Source organism: Bacillus rossius, chromosome 3 (assembly GCF_032445375.1).
Source record: "Bacillus rossius redtenbacheri isolate Brsri chromosome 3, Brsri_v3, whole genome shotgun sequence".
NCBI classification, from domain to species: Eukaryota; Metazoa; Arthropoda; class Insecta; order Phasmatodea; family Bacillidae; genus Bacillus; species Bacillus rossius.
In genome coordinates, this window is record NC_086332.1 from 23,935,008 (window position 1) to 23,954,189 (window position 19,182).

Sequence of the window (19,182 nt, forward strand, 5' to 3'; positions counted from 1 at the left end):
TGTTTGACAAATAAATAAACAAAATAGGACGACATAATTTATCAAGCTATTACGTTTCCGTACGTGTGTATGAATACTGAAATAATTTGTATTTGTTAATTTTATATGTAAGTTTTTAAACACGCGTGGCAACGATATTTATCGGTATGTTGGCTACACACTTGAAGAAATAGTTCCTTAGTATGTAATTTTGAACAGCTGAAATAACGATAAATATTGCTGAAAATGTTTCACATATGTTTACTTCCAGATCCTGGAGTAATATTGTTTAATATATACGAAAGTTAAGTTATTTTGTTTACAGATGACGTTGCAAGCTGTTGCGGATGAATCACCTACGTAACTGTGTGTCGGCCCGAGCCATGTTGAACGCTTGTTTTTGTTTGCTCAAAACGACTTCTGATTTTCCGAAAACATCCAGTGTATTTGTGTACTAATTAATTTTCTAATTTTAAAGGGTTGTCTTAATTGTTGCTTGTAGTGAACTATTGCTTTTACAGTGTAACTTTGTGTTAGTTATTACGGTTTGTTAGGTTATTAAAATGAATGTAAAGAAGGAGACAGCACGATATTATCGACGTGGCACGAAGAGTTACGATGTTAATAAATACAGGTCAACTGGAACAGGGTGATGTCGCAGAAATGACAGCATTTCTTCTAGATCTGGGCGTCACGACCGTGAAAAAGTGAGTGACTAATTAACACGTTATGAAAGTATGTGCGTGAAAACGTTCCGTTAGGTTGGGGCGTGTTTGTAAAATAGTGTAAAAGTACCTTCCTCGCAGCTTTCTTGTTTTGAATGTCGGGCAAATTACAAACAGACACGTTCTTATATTTTCGTTTATATATTAGGTAATGTCCCACAAGAAAAACATATTAAATATAAGGGCATGTACACAGATACTAACCTAACATAACCTATCCTCAACCAACATAATGTAACCTAACCCAACCCAAATGAGGTTTATTTACATGAAATTAGGTTTGGTAAATTTTGGTTAGGTTAGGAAACATAATTGTCAATAATTAGAATGCATTTTAAAAAACTTAAGTAGAAATTCAACTCTACGTAGGTTGTTGTCATGACTTTTTGTTAACACCTGTAACCATAAAAAAATACAGCATTTGAATATATGCTCAGGGTAAATGTGCTAATGTATGCTTTTTAATTACAGGTATTCTGGATAACGTGTTTAGTGATATGTAATTTCTCTGCTGTGTTTATATGTGATTCTTAAACATTAGTTTCATTACAGGATATAACATAATATTGATGGTAGTGATAATTTATTGCTCAGTTTCGATTTATTTAATATATTTATTTTATTACAGATTCTTAAGTTAAGTTTTTTATGGCAACAATTTCTTTTCTGCATTGTACATACTTAAGTGATATAGTTTTTATATGAGACAAACCACATACACATAAAAATACACACTTACAGAAATGTTTAATGTAAAACTTAGAATTTGAATTTAAAATTTATTCTGCTTGATAGAAAATAATGCCTCTAATTACAAAACACATGTTGGTTAGCCATAACCTTTAACCGATACTTGACTCGGTTCGTAGTGCCAGAAAAGTGTTACTAACTTGGGTAAATATGTAGTTGGGCGGTATTTGCGAAAAAAAAATGTTAAAAATCCGAAAATACTTTTATTTTATGCTCTTCAACGTCCTCTTTTCATTAAAAACGGCGGAGATAAGAAATTCCAAATACTTTAGGAGATATAGAATTTTTTAATTTTGCAATACAAGACCTGTGGAACCATTCGAGCGACGCCATTTTTGTTATTTTGCTGTGTGTTCGTGAATACGCGAATCGTCAATGCGTAATTAATAAAATGGTTGATTAGGTCAGGTCAGTTACATTACTAATACTTTCAAACTAAGCCGACATTAAAAATAATGTGAATTAATTTTAATTATTCTTTAGTTTTAAATTATTTATAATGTAACTGACCTTACATAACAAACTCGTAACAAAGGATGCACAGTAATAACTCACGTATTTTTTTTGTTACTTATTACTTGCGCAACAATATCAAAATAACAAATAAGACTTTAAAATTAGAAACGTTAAAAACTCACCTAAGTTGGAGGCGGTAATTAAACACCGTTTTAAACAATAAATGAACTAAATAATCACGTATTGGTTCGTTTGAATTCTGGCCTATCACGAACAATCACGTGACATCATTATCCAATAAAAAAAAGTAGATACTCGTACGTAAACAAGAAACAATGATAATCGCCACATTAATGCACTGGTATTGTGATGAAATTTAAAAATTTGATATCTTCTAAAGTATTTGGAATTTCTTACCTCCGCCGCTTTTAATGAAAAGAGGAAGTTGAAGAGCATACAATAAAGGTATTTTCGGATTTTTAACATTTTTTTTCGCAAATACCGCCCAACTACATATTTACCCTAACTTGTTATTTTCTATTCACAAATGACCTCTCGATGTAATGGCAGTGATGTGCCTGGCACTCACGGCTTTAGGAAACTAACAGTTTACATAGCTACCTCATACTGAATAATTTATTAAAGTTAAATTCTTCATAAATGATACTGACATAATTTTCATGCTTTCAACCATAGCACTTTGTGATAAAGTAATCTCGAAGCAGCAAAATTTCTTTTGTAAAACTTAACATCAATTTTTATAGATATTATGTGAAGACACAGCACCACGCTGGGTTTAAACTCTAAACTATAAAAATTTGCTTAGATTTTTTTATATTTAATATTTGAATTATTAAACATGGTGTTATGACATTTTCTACTGACATTTAACCAATTATAAAAATTGCAGTGTAATTTTATTATCCATTAATTACATCCCTATTTGACAGTTACCCAACCAAAACATTGCCATGTGGTAGTCACATGGTTTTCCACATGGCAATGTTATTGTTGATATTTGGCGGAAGGATACATAGTCACCTTGAAAATAGATCCCAGCTTGAAGCAGGGCTTCCTAAAAGTATGAACTTATCGTGCGGCGACTATACTTGGCCTATACAACTAAATTCAAGAACATCAATGGTTAGACTTTTTTTAGTGATCTCTGATGTACGTGAATTAGTACACAAACTAACATCTTGTTTTTGTGAGAAACTCAAATAGGTACTTTAATTCCAGAGTGTTCTAAAATACCCTCTAAATAATATCCACATTGGTTTTCTAAAAAAAATTAATTGCTGCCTTTAGATAAAAACTATATATAAAAAAAATTTGCACAAGAAAGGAAGCAAACTAATTATTTCAAGCTATATAACTATATCTTAACTTAATGGATTAGCAAAAAATTTTGAAAAAATTTTGTTGAAACCATTTTCCACACAAAAAAAAGTTATCCTTACATCAACATGGTTTTAGAATTCGCAAATAGACAACAAATTTACTTAATTGTCATAACCCAATTAGTAATTAAGTTACCAATAGGGGTAGGCACATGCTTGTTGTTTTGATCTAGCTAAAGCTTTTGATACAGTCAACCATGCAATATTACTTAAAAAGCTATCTAAATTAATTGTATTTTGTAACACGTATATTCAATAGTTCTCTAGTTACCTTAAAGACAGATATATTTTTGTACCACTAAACAACTGTAATTCTTTTTTCCATATTGCTCGTTCTGGGGTACCTCAAGGTGGTACGTTGTCCCCACTCTTATTCAATATTTTTATTAATGATATAACATTGGTTCTCAATAATGTCACTTGTCTATTATTTGCTGATGATTTGAAAATATTTATAAAAATCACTTCCTTACAAGTTTGCTCACTTATAGTCTTATATTATTGAAAAATATAAAAAGCTAATCAATATTTGGTTAGTCTTAACAAAGGAAAATCCTCAATTATAACTTGCACAAGAAAGCTACATCCTCTTCTGTTTAATATAAGATATATGACATTCAAATGTCCAAGACGTCTTTCATTAATGGTCTCAGATAATATATGTCACTAAATTATTGTATTTTCATCTTCATGTTAACTACTTAATTTACAATTCACTCAGAACCCAATCACTTATTAAATACATATATGATATTCTACACCACCAATGTTGATCCTGTATTAACTCTTTATATAGGCTAACTTCAGTTCAATCTAAATTAGAAATGTGGATCAGTGAATTCGGAAAATATTAATAATTCCAAAAGTGTTAAAACAGAAAACATTAAAAATAAACTGTGTAAATTTATAAGACCAAAATATAATAATGGGCTAAATCAACATTTTCTTCAATCTGAATCTTGACTTCGAATCCCAGAGAGTACCTCCAATATATCTCTCGATTCTAGGAGTCAAGTATCAAAAATAAAATAATGTATAATACATGAAAAATATTAACTACAGTGTTGAAACATTCTACCTTTTAAAAGGTTGTTTAATAAACTAAGTTTCAAGAATCAATACGTATTGCAATTTTATTCATATAAATACACGTTAACAGTACAATATCTTGGGGAATGTTAACAGGAGAGGTATAAGAAAAAATTGATCTAATAAACTTCAGAAGTTATCAGTGTCAAACTTTTTAATTTACCTACTTTATTTCCTCTAAATTTTTTCTTCCAATCTTTTCCCTCAAATATTTAATGCTTCAAATACTAAGGATTTTATTGTATTATTTTGAGGATTTGATTGATCCATCCCTACAAAGATAAAATGCTCAACCTTTTTTAGCTTTGCTTCCTGAATGTAGATTCCTTCTAGGTTATCTTTTTGTTTGCAATTGATAGTTCAAGGCTTAACTGTAAATACATACTTCTTGAAATACAGGGCTTGGAGTACCACAGTTTAATTGTCGTCTCGTCTTCACTCCTTACTATGTATGTACTTTGGAAAACAAAAATAATAATGATGTTTTCAAAATAGTTACGAACTTCAACAAACAAGATAACCAAGTCCCTTTTCTTGACTCCTGACATTGTACTACATACTGTGTAAATTGTAATAAGCTGAATGTTGAATTTTACTTCGTAATATTAGTCATAGGTTTAGTTCTTTACTAAACGTATTTCTACTGTTGGCAGACAAATCACAAAACAACAATAAATAAATAAGTTTTACTATACTTAGAATACAACCAACCTAACAATGATTATTTTGAATTATTTATAAGTATTTGAAATCAAATTGAATACAAATAATCATTTATGATTATGTATTTATTTTAGATGTGTTGGTACTTGAACTTTTGAATATTTGCACCGGCCTAACGAATACAGATAACTGCATTTACCATTGGAGAATCCATCAAGGCAGTCATCATGCTGCGAGTATGTAAAGATCACCCGAATAACCTAAAAAGGTAATAAAAAAAAGTTAATATTAAATATACAATTTAAAAATATATATTCGTAAAACAACTTTTAAACACTCTCATACCTGCAGATAAATAATAAGCTTACTCTTCATTTTAGAAAAGACACTATTATTTGTTCTTCTTTAGTATCTTCTCCTTCCTCTTCTTAACATGTTTCTTAACTTTTGTTTTCCGTTTCTCTGCCTGCTGCTCCTTCACTGCCTTCTTCCTTTTCTGTAACAAAAGCATTGCCAGCATTTAAATTATACATTGACATTTTTATCTCTATTGGCATGGAGACAAATCACAAAAGAATGGAGCACCCAAATCACCACAAGACTTAAGATCCTAAATAATTAAGCCCAATTTCCCTAACAAAAGTTAAAAATTATATTTTCTCTTATGTAGGCTCTTCATAGTACTACTAAAGGAGTAAGAAACGAGACTAACTTAACAAGGTGTCTGTAGTTATTAACACAACCCTTCAAGGGTAAATGATTCAATCATTTTAGGTTAGCTAGATTGAGTCATGTCAGGTATGTTTAAAGAAATTATTGATAGCTTACTTGGTTCAGTACGATATAACTTTTATTACTGTTGATGAGGTTAGTGTGTTGATTTATTAAATCTTATACATACTACCTTTGTTCTATGTATATTTTGACGTGTGCCCAAATGCTAAGGTGGAACAGAAATAAACTTCAGTATTGCCTATTTTATAAGCTTATTTTGGAGACCAGCTGGAACAACACATTGATCTGTATCCAAAAAGAAATTTGTAACAACAGACATAAGTGTCATGCTAATGTTTCACACAATAAAATGCCATACCCTAGGCACCTCAAGCAGATTAGAGATAAGTTTTGTCATATATTACATTAAGTTCACTTGAGACACAGTTACATGACAGTACTGCGGAATCAGTTTTTACTATATATCTACATACTGTCATCTATTCTTGCATGTAGATCTGTCCATTTATAAATGTTCCTTCTTTAATCTTTTCAATAAAATTTCAACTGGTTTGATTTAGTTCAAATATCAGTTTGCTGTGTTACAGACACAGTGTGTTACGTTTCCTTCATACGCCGCTGTGTAAACGTTCACAAGCAGTGTGTCTAACCCCCCAACCCCACAGAACGAGCACAGGAGGGAAAGATGCTCTAAGCCAACAGGGAAAGGGTCGCTAATAAATCTCATGTCCGCGCTTCCCTACCTCTTATAGTGTAGCTGTAGAGTTCAGTCAACAACCCCACTCACTATCAATACATAGTACTCCACAGTCACACCAAAAGAAAGGTAAGTGGTTCCATAGCTACCCTCATATTTTTTTAAACTAACCTAACAAATTCCTTACAAATAAATAAGATATGTTCTTTATTTTCTAAATAAAGTGTGTTCACAAAAAAAAATCTTTAGAATCTTGGCAACATTTAACACTTGAGTTACATTAAACTTCATAATAATAAAATGTCACACTGTAATAATAAATATTTACCTTATAGCTGAATATTATTTATACAACAAATATCATTTAAGATAGAAATAATGAAAAATAGTCATGTGTCTGGATGCATTTTAACTAGGCCTGTGTGAATATCAGTTTGTTAGTTCAAATTGAATACGAATATCAAATTATTCGCAAATACGAATATTGAATTCAAAGAGTAAGAATGAGAATTAGATCCCACTAAAAAAAAAAATCTCTTCATGTAACAACTTCTGGAAAATTAGACAAATAATACTAAAGTGAAAGGTTGGTTAAGTCAGCTACAATAATTATAAGGAAAATGTTTGTTAAAACTAAAACATTTAAATTATGAAATAATTGCTTTTTAATTATGCAGCTAACCTAACTTACCGTATTGGTCCGAAAATAGGCCGACATTTTTTGCCAGTTTTGTCAACCTTGAAATCTAGTGTCTGCCTATAATGGGGAACTAGCCAAAATAGTATAATTAAACACATACATTTCAAGGAGAATCACTTATGGCATAAAAATGTTATCAGATATACAATTCATTGACCTAAAATTATGCCATACTTACGTGGAATTAGTCATTTTTCCAACTTAGCAATTTAGTAAACACACTTAACCCCAATAACGTATCATATTTTAAGTTAAGTACACAGATGTGGTCACTTGTAGCACATAGCTTTTAAAAGTTCGGTCTGGTTATTTTTGAACTGTATTTAACAGGCTGCGGTAATTTTATTTGCTTGTAAAATGTGGTATTTACAGTAAACAATTAGCAAAACCCCTTATTTGCACTTTTCATGGGGACAAAGTAAAAAAGTGTAAAATGCGGGAAAGTGTAAATAAAGGGAGAAGTATAAAAAGGAGTACAGTTTACCTTATTTAGAATTTTTTTTCCTTTTGTTTAATAGCACATACTATAATGCAGGTACAAACACACGTAACAACAAATTTTACTTTAGTATTTAATCAATTATTAATTTACCACATATGACAAAAATAAAAAAAAGAATGAAAGCCAAAATGTTTTTCTGATTACTTCCTAACAAAAAAATTTGAAATTTTCTTCTGCTTGCTTTTTTGACTGTTCAAGGAGATTATTTGCCTCTCCAAATTATAAATACAGTTGCAACCGGCAGGGTTTATATCAAATACGGGCTACATACACATTGCTCACAGTAAAAATTAAAAAAAAAAAAAAAAAAAAAAGGCCGCAAATTGATGAAAATTTACCGTCAACAGCGCGCCGTACGCGGAGAAAGGTCATTGTACTCGGTCAGCTGCTGTAACGACGCGGCGGCGCATGCGCACTCTATGCTCCGCCCAGACTCATGACCTGCCATCAGCAACCAACCAATAGATGCGAGCTTAGCGGAAAAAATATAAGCTCCACCTCCCGTGTACCAATTTTATCCAGTTCTAATACCAGTTTATTGGTAACGCACCAGTTTTCTCGCTGCCGTGACATGTTCAAGTTTACATTTATCGTGATGTCTTGATACCAATAATTATTTACGATCCCCAGAAATAAATGGTTAGTTTAAAAAATATGCGTCAACTGTACAATACTTCCGAAATTATAAAAGACGTATAAAACAGTTACCAAGACTCCGCTCATTTTATCTTGTGAAGTTTATGTCTCATACCAGTATTTCGGCTAAGTTGTGACATAAATACAGTATCAGAACTTACAAGCAGCCATGTTTGTACATTCGTGAGTTTACGTTTTTCCCTCGTGCATTTTAGATTGTCTCCTGCTATAATTACTCGTACTTTTACACGCCTAGGCTTAAATTATTACATGTTTAGAAATAAAAGCAACTTTTCATGTTATAAAATATGTATATTTTGCGATTTAAAATGTTCATTGCCTACTAGCTCCACGGTATTTTCTGGTTGTTTATGGTTGTTACGTGACGTAAATAGCGGGATGGATTCGATTTTTGAGACGTAATTCGCGGGAAAGTATTGTATTGGACTATATGGGAACTAAACGGGACCTGAAGAATATAGTGCAAATAACGGGAAAACGTAAATTACGGTAACGTAAATAAGGGGTTTCACGTAGTAAAAACAGCAATTTTGCCATAAGGTTATTTACCGTAGTATGCTTTATTTACTCTTCTACCACAGGAAAAACAAAATGGCACTAGTATTGGCAACTTGTAGTTGCGACACGAATAAACAAATACCGGTACATACCAACAGTAACAAGAACAATAAAACATATTTGCAATATTTTCTGTTTTATGGTTGATTCATACACGTTTTACATAAAACCATTTTGGGTTCTTTACGTCAAAATTAAACGTACCGGTATATGTTTTTACGTCACAATTTCTATGAACTTAGAAAATGTAGCCATTGCCGTATACAATGTTGGCACCACTACAAAAGAAAGTGAAGATAAACGGAAGAATAACATATTTTGTCAGTTCAATAAATACTAATTTAGTTGAAGTGTTACTGTGGTAATATGCTGCTGATAATCATTTTAGTTAGTTAAAGTTTATTTTTCCCTGATTTTGAGTGTGCTGTAGAAGGGGTCGGCCTATTTTCGGACAGATACGGTAATCTAACCTAACTTAACCTAACCTAACTTAATCTAACCTAACTTAACCTAACCAACGTACCTTTCATTTCAGTTCCTATTTGCCTTATTTTCCACAACCTGCTACTCTGCATATTGATCCAAAAATTTTTGGCAAACCACAAAAAACTGTGAAATCCATTGCAATCTATTCTACGAAAAACATTAATTTTTTTTAATGCTCTATTCCCAAATTAGTGATTGAAAGAGCTCATATTTACATATTAAATCCCTAGATATTCACAAGTTTTCATTGTTAACAGCCACCAGGTAAATTGTATTTTAGTACAGCAATATGAATTATAAAAACCAATTTGCTGATTTCATCTAGAAACTTAAACCATTATTTACCTTTATTGTATATTTTGAATCGCAACATCTGTTTTGTCATAGATACATACAGCAAGTAAGCTGCTACTGTATCACATGGTGTTAAATTAATTGTGACTATCAATTTTTATGGCATTGAAACTATGATGATTACTTTTTTAATGCCCATCTTAAAAGTGTGTCTGTTTTTTGTGGTGTAAGCCATGGTTGTTGATGTTTATTTTTTCTTCCATTCTGATGCGTGTTACGAAATGAGTACAAATAATATTTTGTTTTTAAGTTAAAAATGGCAAATGTGGCGTGTTTTGAATCGTTCACACAATTTTTCCATTACTGTTTGGCAAAACAGTAGTGAAAAAAAACTTTGAATACTTCTTGCATGTTTAAAACGTCACTTATTGTTCATGTATTTGATTATTGGGCCCCATTATAACATCAAAAAAGGGTATTTATACTGCAGAAATGTCTTAACCTCAACAGTGAACGTTGGTATAAGATAAACTCATGAGGTATGCTACGTCCAATATTCATAAGGAAACAAATATTCGCTATTTCAAAGTGTTAGTATTCGAGGTCGAATTGAATACTAATAGTTTATTTTTGTACTTATATTTGAAAATTCAAATATTCCCACGGGCCTAATTTTAACTATTTAACAACACCCAAAATCCAAACAAATAATGATAAACCACACAGCTAGTGCACTATAAGCCAAACAAAATTTCTGATGCAGTCATCACAGATGGAACAAGATGCAACAGCAGCTATGTAGAGCCTAACTCTCAAAACATGGAAGAAAGTAAAACCAAGCAATACAGAAAAATGAAAGAAAAAAGACAAAAAATGTTTTAACTACATCTGCTGACATGCTCATAAACAGAACTGAACACTGCAACAGCAGAGACGCAGGAGGGAGAAGTCACCTTCTTACTGTCCGGAGATTCCTCCCTCGGACGCGCGCTGTTCCTGAACTTGCTACCCGGATCCTCGTCATCATCGGTGCCGTCACTCGCTCTGTCTCCTGACGAGCTGTCATCCCCAGACGCGGAGCTGGTCCCGTCCAGGATCTCCGGGACCGTCTGGGGGCCCGACAGGTCTGCCTTCAGGCCCGTGATGGTCTTGTACACTAGCTCGCAGTCTTGCCCGGACTTTACGTTCCTGATGTCTCTCTCCACGTCCACTACCTGTCACAAGACACAGTATCTGAATGTCCCTCCACAGCTCACCATTACAGTGCGTTCTGAAACTTTCAGATACATCACAACCCAAAGTAGTACACTAATTGCACCCAACATGAGTGAATTTGAAAATATATCTCACTGAAATTAAATTAATGAATGAATTAAGCACAAACGCTTGTCAACATCAGTGGTGCCAACTGGGGGCACATGACATCATTTAGTGTGGCCTGCCTAAACAATCTTACAATAAAGAAATATTATCAGGTGTACTGCCTTGTATTAGCCATCTCTGTTTGCATTTATGGATAATTACTTGTAAGCAGACACTGTTAGGAAACCATGATGTTTCACAGAAACACTGAAAAATATTATTTAGTAATTGTAATAGTTTAGCATTGTTTTATAGTAATTATTCTTGGATTAGAAATTTTTTTAGTTTTTTAAATACTATTTTTTTAAGAGAATTTTTTCTGTTACTTCATAACATGCTACATATTGAATTTATTAGTTATCCTTCAAAAAATATCATTAAAATATTGTTGCACGAAATTGAATGTTTATTCCTGTGTGTCTGGTCCTTGGATTAGTTTCAAAAATTATATCTTGCCCTCGAAAAGAGTAAATTCGGGTATCACTGTCACATATGATGACGGGCAATGAGATGAGCCATTATAATTAAAATAAGGCAATGACAGAACAAGTGGGAGGGGAAATCATGTGTGCCAAAAGAGCACCCGGTAGCTCACTGCAACACCCACCACGTTTCCCACTTGCAAAACATCCAGGTTCGACCCCGTCAAGAACCAAACCCACATAACCTTGGTGATGAATCACTGATCTGACCACCTGACCAAGCAGGCCCCCAATGAGATTACAATGTCTCAAGTCATACGGCATACAGCTTGTAAAGAGACCCACAAGGACAAATACTGCGTGTAAACTGTGACGTATTGTCCAAGGACATTAGAGGGAAGATAAATAAGTCTGGAGATATGGTCCTTACGAAGTTACGATCCCTCCCTCGGAAAATACCTATTCAATACCTATTTTCTCATGGTTATATATTCATAAATCGGCACAGACCTACAAAATTTGTGTTATTATTTGGCAACACCATGGGTCATATGTACCTATGTATTTATTTTATGTTAGTAGAAGTTTTCAGTAATGACACTAGCGTAGTACAGAATCTGAAGCTCACCTCTGTCAGCCTCTTGGGGATGAAAGCATTCTTGAAGACTTCTTCATCGACCAGCTCCTGGGCCGTGGCCTCCTCCGCCGACCTCGCGGCCGCACGTTCCGACACTTTGTCCAGGTACTGCTCCATGTTGCCCTCCGACACCGTCGGGTCCGTGATGAAGTCAAACAGCTCCTTCACCGTCATGGTGGCCACCTCCTTCCGCCTGAAGAACTCTGTGGACTCACAGCTAATGTGCAGTATGTTTCCCTGTCAACAGGCAACGCCAACGCATCCTATACACTGCAAGTATCAAGTCGCTACTCAACCCCATTGTTACGACCTCATCTCTATTATAAGGAACCATTACAAATTTTTGTTAAAAAAAAGTCTAAAATTTTAAGGAAACTGGCCGAAAATCCAATTAAAGCATGTTGTGGTGTGTTTCTCTCTGCAAGTACTGTACTTCACGTAGCGCAGTACAGACACCCCCTCCTCGTTGTTGATCCTCACACAGATAACGGTTCCGCAGCGCCAGGATGTCTTCCTTTGTGTCAGTTCGCAGCCCAGTGTCTGGTAACCAACCCCACTGCGATGTCCTTGCTCTTGATCACGATACCCTTTCTGCTTCTGGTGTTATGTCTTGGATTTTTGCAATTTTTTTATTTTTACTTGGTTATGATTATTGTTTGTTTATGATTTATTAGACCTATTTTTTATGTTACTCATATTTGGTAACTTTTTTGGTTGGATTTGGTGAATGAGTTATTGGTTATTGGCGATCCACAGTTTTTTGTGTACTACAATTTAGTTACCCTTTAAGCTTTATTTCATTAAAAGTGACTGATGACCAGCGAGTTATTTTGTTAACTACTTTTTTTAACACACAAACTTCTGATTTGCAAGAAATGAGTAAAAAGTAGGGCTGTGCGGGACCCCGAAATTTAGGAAGTTGCAGGATCCCTAAAAAAAATTTTCCTGTCTTTCAAGACGCAACGAAGAAAACTTGTATGGATCTGGTAGAAAACATCTGGCTATAAAGAAACGTAAGAAATGACCAGGTTATACTGTCATGCTACAACATGTTTTTCAAGAAGACATAACTCCGAAACTGCCCAGATGCATGCCCGCCCGTACCCCCTTGGTCCATTAACTGCCACTGGTGAGCTGGTGACGTTAATCTTGACAGCTAGGGCAATTATCTTTTCCCATGGATTGAAAAAGAAAAGTCACTTTACGGTGCAAAAAAGAGTTACCCCTTTAACCCACACACACACATCTGCCGTCTGTCCTTCTCTGCATTTCCCTCCACAATCCTTCCTGAAATTCCACGTCTCTTCAGCTTGCGTAGCAATAACAAACAATGTAATGGCAATATTTCCTTCTTGACCTCTCTGTCATGGTATGAAGTTACGGCTCGGATCTAATATATTAAAATTTTAATAGAAATTCCATTCATTTTCTTAATGAAATCAGTGTCCAATGGATTAGGTGCTAGTTAAAAGATAATAGTTGCGTCCCACAGTGTGTCGTGTTTATGCTCGTTCTTTGGTTACAGTATGTGGTTCAACATGCTTTTCTCATGTATCTTTCCTTTCGGAAGATATCTGCTATTAAAAATAAAATTTATTTTGAAGTTGGAAAGCATGTCAGTTTCATGCCAGAGATTGCTGAACACAGGCTTGATGCGAAAAATTACACATTTTGATGTATGGTGCTACAGTGGGGGTCAATTGGCCAAAAATGTTTATTACGACCATATTACCAGGAAACGTATTACCAGGGTTCATAACAATGGAGTTTTACTGTATCTGCTGCAGGTGATAACAACTTGGCCCAACAATAGCATCTGGTCTCTAAGATAGTTATAAAGTTTGTCATGTAACCTGCCTCAAATATGACAATTTTCAAATCTAGTGCCAGTGGTGCCCATTTCTCAACTGTCACTTAGAAAACATCTAATTATGTTTTTTTACGAACTTTGACAACCACATGAAGTGGTTTGAAAACAACGTTGAGAGAACAGTGACAGAACGATACACTCGAACAATGCTACTACTTTTGAGAACTGTTAATTTCAAGACATGTTACATGCATGACACAGTCTATGTGTATTTTTTTACTTTATTTATAGTTAAAAGATCATGTGAACAAATCTTTCTTTGTTCACTTGGTTGAAGTATTCATACTGGTACTCATAAATATACTTATTGTACACCAGAGAGCAGAGCGTGAACCCTTTCTGTCATTACTAGAGACAAGATATATACCGTATTTACTCGCATATAGGTCGCACCCATAATTTTAAGTCTTGAATTTGGTATTTAAGATTCCCCCTATATAGGTCGCACCGGTAATTTAATGACGCGAACGGCTGGCGCGCCGTGCACGAATGAGTTAACGGGTACTGTAAAACTCCGCTACTAGGAGAGCTGATAATGGCGTGATAAATTGTTGTAACAACAAGTACTCGTAATAACCGAATATAGAAAATTGAAGTCAAGTTAGATTCCTGACTTCTTAAAATGTCTTAATTGTAGACTATAACTCGAAAACAGTGCTTTGTATAGAAAAATGCACAGAATAAAAGTTGTAGTAAATTTAATTAGGAATAAAAAAGGCCTGTTATGATTTTTTATATCAACAGCAGTTTTCGTTATGGGTTCCGATAAATACTCACGCTAAGTGAATTCACGTCATGCGAGTTCGGCTATGCTAGCCGGCTGGTTGTTATTTCTGTTCAAAACATGGCGAAGGAACTTGTGTGGATCAGGTAGAAAACATTCGGCTATAAACGAAAGATATAAGAACAATGCTATCCTGAAATACTGTGACATGTTTTTGGAGTAGATAATCACAGCGACAGACAGACAGGATGCGCTCCCGTCCTTGCCGTCAGCGATGTTTGTTTTGACAGCTCAAGCAATTATCTTTTCCACGACCCTTCACAGCGTAAAAAAAAAAAAAGAAAAAAACACGTTCGAATGCAGATGGAAAAGTAACTATGCAGTAAAATAAATATATTTATGGCCCTGCTAAATTTTTCTATTCAATAAAATTCAAGGTATTAGTGATTTTTCAGCAGAAACTGCTGGGCGACTAATAAACAAATTGTATCATAATAACTTAAACTTATAAAGTATTTATTAACGGTGAAGGACAGTCGTATAAGCCCATAAAAATATTTATTTTACCGAGAATGGACTATACAACCTGGCTTTTGCCGCACACGGTGTGAAAGGGAAGGAGGATGCTGACAATTTCTTACGCAGAAGGTTGAAATAAGGGAGGGAATGTGTTGAAATGTTAGTTGGAATCAAGCCGCCGCTACCGCCAGCCTGGCCGGACGAGTTTCTTAGCTCTCGCAGAAGCTACCACAGTGGCTTTTCGTGCGGGCGGGTAAGATAACATGACAGCTGAGACGGCTTTTCGTGCGATTGTGGACGCGCCGAGCTCAGCTAGACACTGCCGCGTGGACAGTCTAGAGGGGTGGTATCTATTTTTAGCCGTCTTTTGTATGCCTGCCTGCTTACAGTACAGCTCTCACCAAGATAAACGTGAACACATAGCGCCCAACAAAGTGTAACAGACTTGTTTTTCAGCCGATTTTACTCAAATTTTCGACTTTTTCTGCTCAAATTTTTCACGGATTCTCAAAAAACGGTTGTATAAACGGAATGGACGCATCAGAGGGGGGGCGCATCGGCGGGATTCTACTGTATTGCAAAAAAATTCCTTAAAAATTCCTCAAAAATTTTCTTCACATATAGGTCGCACTTCATTTTTCTCCCATCAAATCTGGTAAAATTGCCGCGACCTATATGTGAGTAAATACGGTAATCACTTGTTATTGTACTATATTTCAGTAGATTGTGTCTCTTGCTTTAAAATTTTAATCTACATTATCATGTTTTTGTTGTGTTTTTTGGTCTGTCTTTTTTTTGGTCTTAATTCTTTGTGAAGTTCTTTTTAGATTATTTTAGTATTTGTCATTGATTAATTGTATCTATGTAAGTTTTTGTTTGTATATACATATGTATGATGACTACCACTTAGGTCTTTCAGTAGGCTGTCATGCAACAATTTAAATAAATAAATAAAAACAGATGTTATGGTTTTACTATAAAGCTAATTTATAGGCCTGTCAAATACGTATCAGTTTTTGGGTTCAAAATGAATATGATAATAAATATAAAATTATTAACAAACATAAATGTTGAATTAAAATGGTAAGAATGAGAACTAGAATCTCGCTAAAAAATTTTTTTTCATGACATGTAACAACTTTTGAAAATTAGACAAATACTACTAAAGTGTGAGGTTGGTTACGTTAAGTCAAAATTATCACGAACTGCAAAATAACAGTGAAATCTATTTCAATATATTTTACAAATAAGAGAATCTTTTGACGTGACGTCTAATAAATCGATGAATGCCGGCTGCACGCACGAAAAAGTGTCCCGTTACGCACATTGTCCCATTACGCTGTGTCCCGTTACGCTCATTGTACGCTTGCGCCGCATCTATCTCTCTTCCACTCAATTGGAACAACCATCGACTTGACTTTTTCAAGGCACATTAAACTTGAAACACTCCCATTCGTTTCCTACTTTTCCTATCATCGTCCTATCCTTAACAGAATAACACAGATTGGAAGAAGTTGAATAGCAAACATCAGTATATGTCAAACTAACGGTATACTATGTCAAGTATTCGTAAGCAAACGAATATTCGTTATTTCGAAGTGTTAGTATTCGAGGACGAATCAAATACAAATAGTTTATTATTTGTATTCATATCCAAAAATTTGAATATTCGCACAGGCCTACTAATTTAGTTTTTAAAACAGGAGATTTCTGTTATTGTTTTTATTAACTCTATTCATAAAAATATCACTATTTTCAAAAAAAAAAAAAAAAAAAAAACATTACAGTCAAACCTCTATCTATCGTTTTTCAGGGGACCAACAAAAAAATTCAGTAGATGCGGACATTCAATAGATGTGGACTTCACTCTTAAGAATTTTTAAAAAATAAGTAATATTTAACCTCAAAATTAGTGTCAGAAATATGTCAGTTACTTGTCATTAAAGTTAAATCAGTTGAAAAATAAATAAAAATGGAAGTATTTTACTTAATTCAATTTACACTTGCAAAAAAAAACATAAGCACAATAAATCTACATGGAAATTAAAGTCGTTTTCAATATCCTGAAGTCTGAAATATGTTTACTCATGTCATCAAATGTAGAGCTGTCCTGAAGAAGCCGATTTTGCCAATATTTAATTGAATCGGCATTTCTGCCGACTTCCGATACGCTTGTTAATTTTCAGCCGATATTACTGAAAAACGAGAGAGACTGCCATAACCTAAAAATCCACGAGTACCCTTTTCAGTTTTCGTAGTAGTACTGCATTATTTCAGATCGCATTATTTCTTCGCAACATGTGCCAAACGTACATATAAAAATTTAACATCCTTTTTTTCAATAATGTTCTTTAATTTTAATATGTCATAAATAAATACATCACCGTCACGGTAAATAGACATCTCGGTTGTTACGGTAACTAGAGTGCAAATGTGGTAGCTTTCGTGCTTCTGTAGTAATTATGGTATCGACAAAGTATCTTTAGTTCTTTTTATGGTAATTATGTTAGGATAACAATTGGGTTTGTACTGTAGTTATGGTACATCATCCATATTTCTTCGTACGTTGTTGTTCATTTGTCTTTTCTTCATATTTACGTGCTCCATTACTTGGCTGCAGATTTAAGGTGATATTTACTCTGTATACTATCATTACTGTTTTTATGACGGTTTCTTTCTAAGAAATGGTTATTTCTGCAAAATCTTTATGGTTAAACGATCATCTATTATAATTTATAGTGACGGGACCACATATTTTGAACGATCAATGCGGACAAAACGATAATTCGAACATCGGTACAAGCGGACTTTTTTAACCTTAGTTGTATGGCAATTTTGTCGGGACCGTAGAAAGTATACGATAAACACGGACAATCGATACATGCGAGTTCAATAGATAGAGGTTTGACTGTACTTGTTCAATGATACTTTATCAAATCAATGTCAATTTGACAGATATATAATGCAGTTTTACAATATAACAATTTGCAATAAGAATATCAAACTACTGGGAACAATACAAATAAATCACCATATTATATATGTGCATTTTGAAAATGTACCAATGTTGTTATGTAAAAATTAGTAACTAATAACAGTTGCAATATTTTAAAAAAAAATTCCAATCTATTTAGTACATACATTTTGTTAGTATGTAAATCCATGCTAAATAGAATACATTCTTTGAATTAAATATGTTAAAAGATTAAATTTTTGTAATCTGAGTGGTGTTTTGATAAAATATGCTAATTAGTTTGTTGCATTTCAGTTATTCAGTGCTTTATTGTGTATTAACTTGAATTTGGGAGTTACATGGTGTATTGAAATGCTTTTCGGTGTTATTTTGGTTTTTTTCGGAATTCACCACATAATCTTGTTCCTAGTCATTACCAGTTTAAGGGCAGTATTTCCAACGGGTGACCACAAAACTCACGTGAAGCCCTCACCCGTTATGTTGGTGCAGTCCTTCCTCAGGAACTCCAGTGCGTGCGGATGGTCGTGCTCGACCGACTGCGACACGTCTATCACGTACACCTGCCCGCTGTGGTACCTGGACAACATCCCCAACACTTGGTGCTGCACACTGCCGTGTCTCAGCCTGACCGGCGCCCGCTGGAACGCAGGCCCGAGTGTCTGCACGCACACTCTACCACTGTGACGTTGGCACACCATCGGAGCCATGATGGCCAGTGGAATAATGGCATTGAAAGTTTGTAATTTTTTTTCTTCTAAAACCATTATGATTCAATAAATTAACACTTAAAATACCGTGAATTTTAAATTAAATAATTTTTAACATTGATACACAAGGAAAAAATTTTAAACTATCCCAAAAAAACTATTTTCATAAACTAGCAAATCTCACAAAAAAGTTTTTTTTTTTTTTCAATGTCTATGTAAATGTGTCAACTTAAAAATGTATCAGTTATTTAATTCAACAGTATAGCTGAAAATTGT

At 34.0% G+C, this 19,182-nt stretch overlaps 1 protein-coding gene across 5 annotated transcripts in view; it reads right to left on the reverse strand.

The window, feature by feature from the left end:
• Window positions 1–19,182, reverse strand: part of LOC134530367 (serine/threonine-protein kinase RIO1) — a 42,167-nt gene that overhangs the window by 9,405 nt on the left and 13,580 nt on the right. For 2 of the 5 annotated variants that reach the window (XM_063365126.1, XM_063365127.1), the window contains exons 7-11: window positions 18,672–18,775; window positions 12,104–12,315; window positions 10,645–10,905; window positions 5,408–5,558; window positions 5,170–5,322 (exon numbers count right to left, since the gene is read on the reverse strand). In XM_063365126.1, the coding sequence (XP_063221196.1) occupies window positions 5,454–5,558; window positions 10,645–10,905; window positions 12,104–12,315; window positions 18,672–18,775 (682 nt within the window). In that variant the 3' untranslated portion in view covers window positions 5,170–5,322; window positions 5,408–5,453. Of the gene's footprint in view, window positions 1–5,169; window positions 5,323–5,407; window positions 5,559–10,644; window positions 10,906–12,103; window positions 12,316–18,671; window positions 18,776–19,182 lie in introns of those variants that run through there. The other 3 variants (XM_063365124.1, XM_063365128.1, XM_063365125.1) reach the window with 2 other exon arrangements.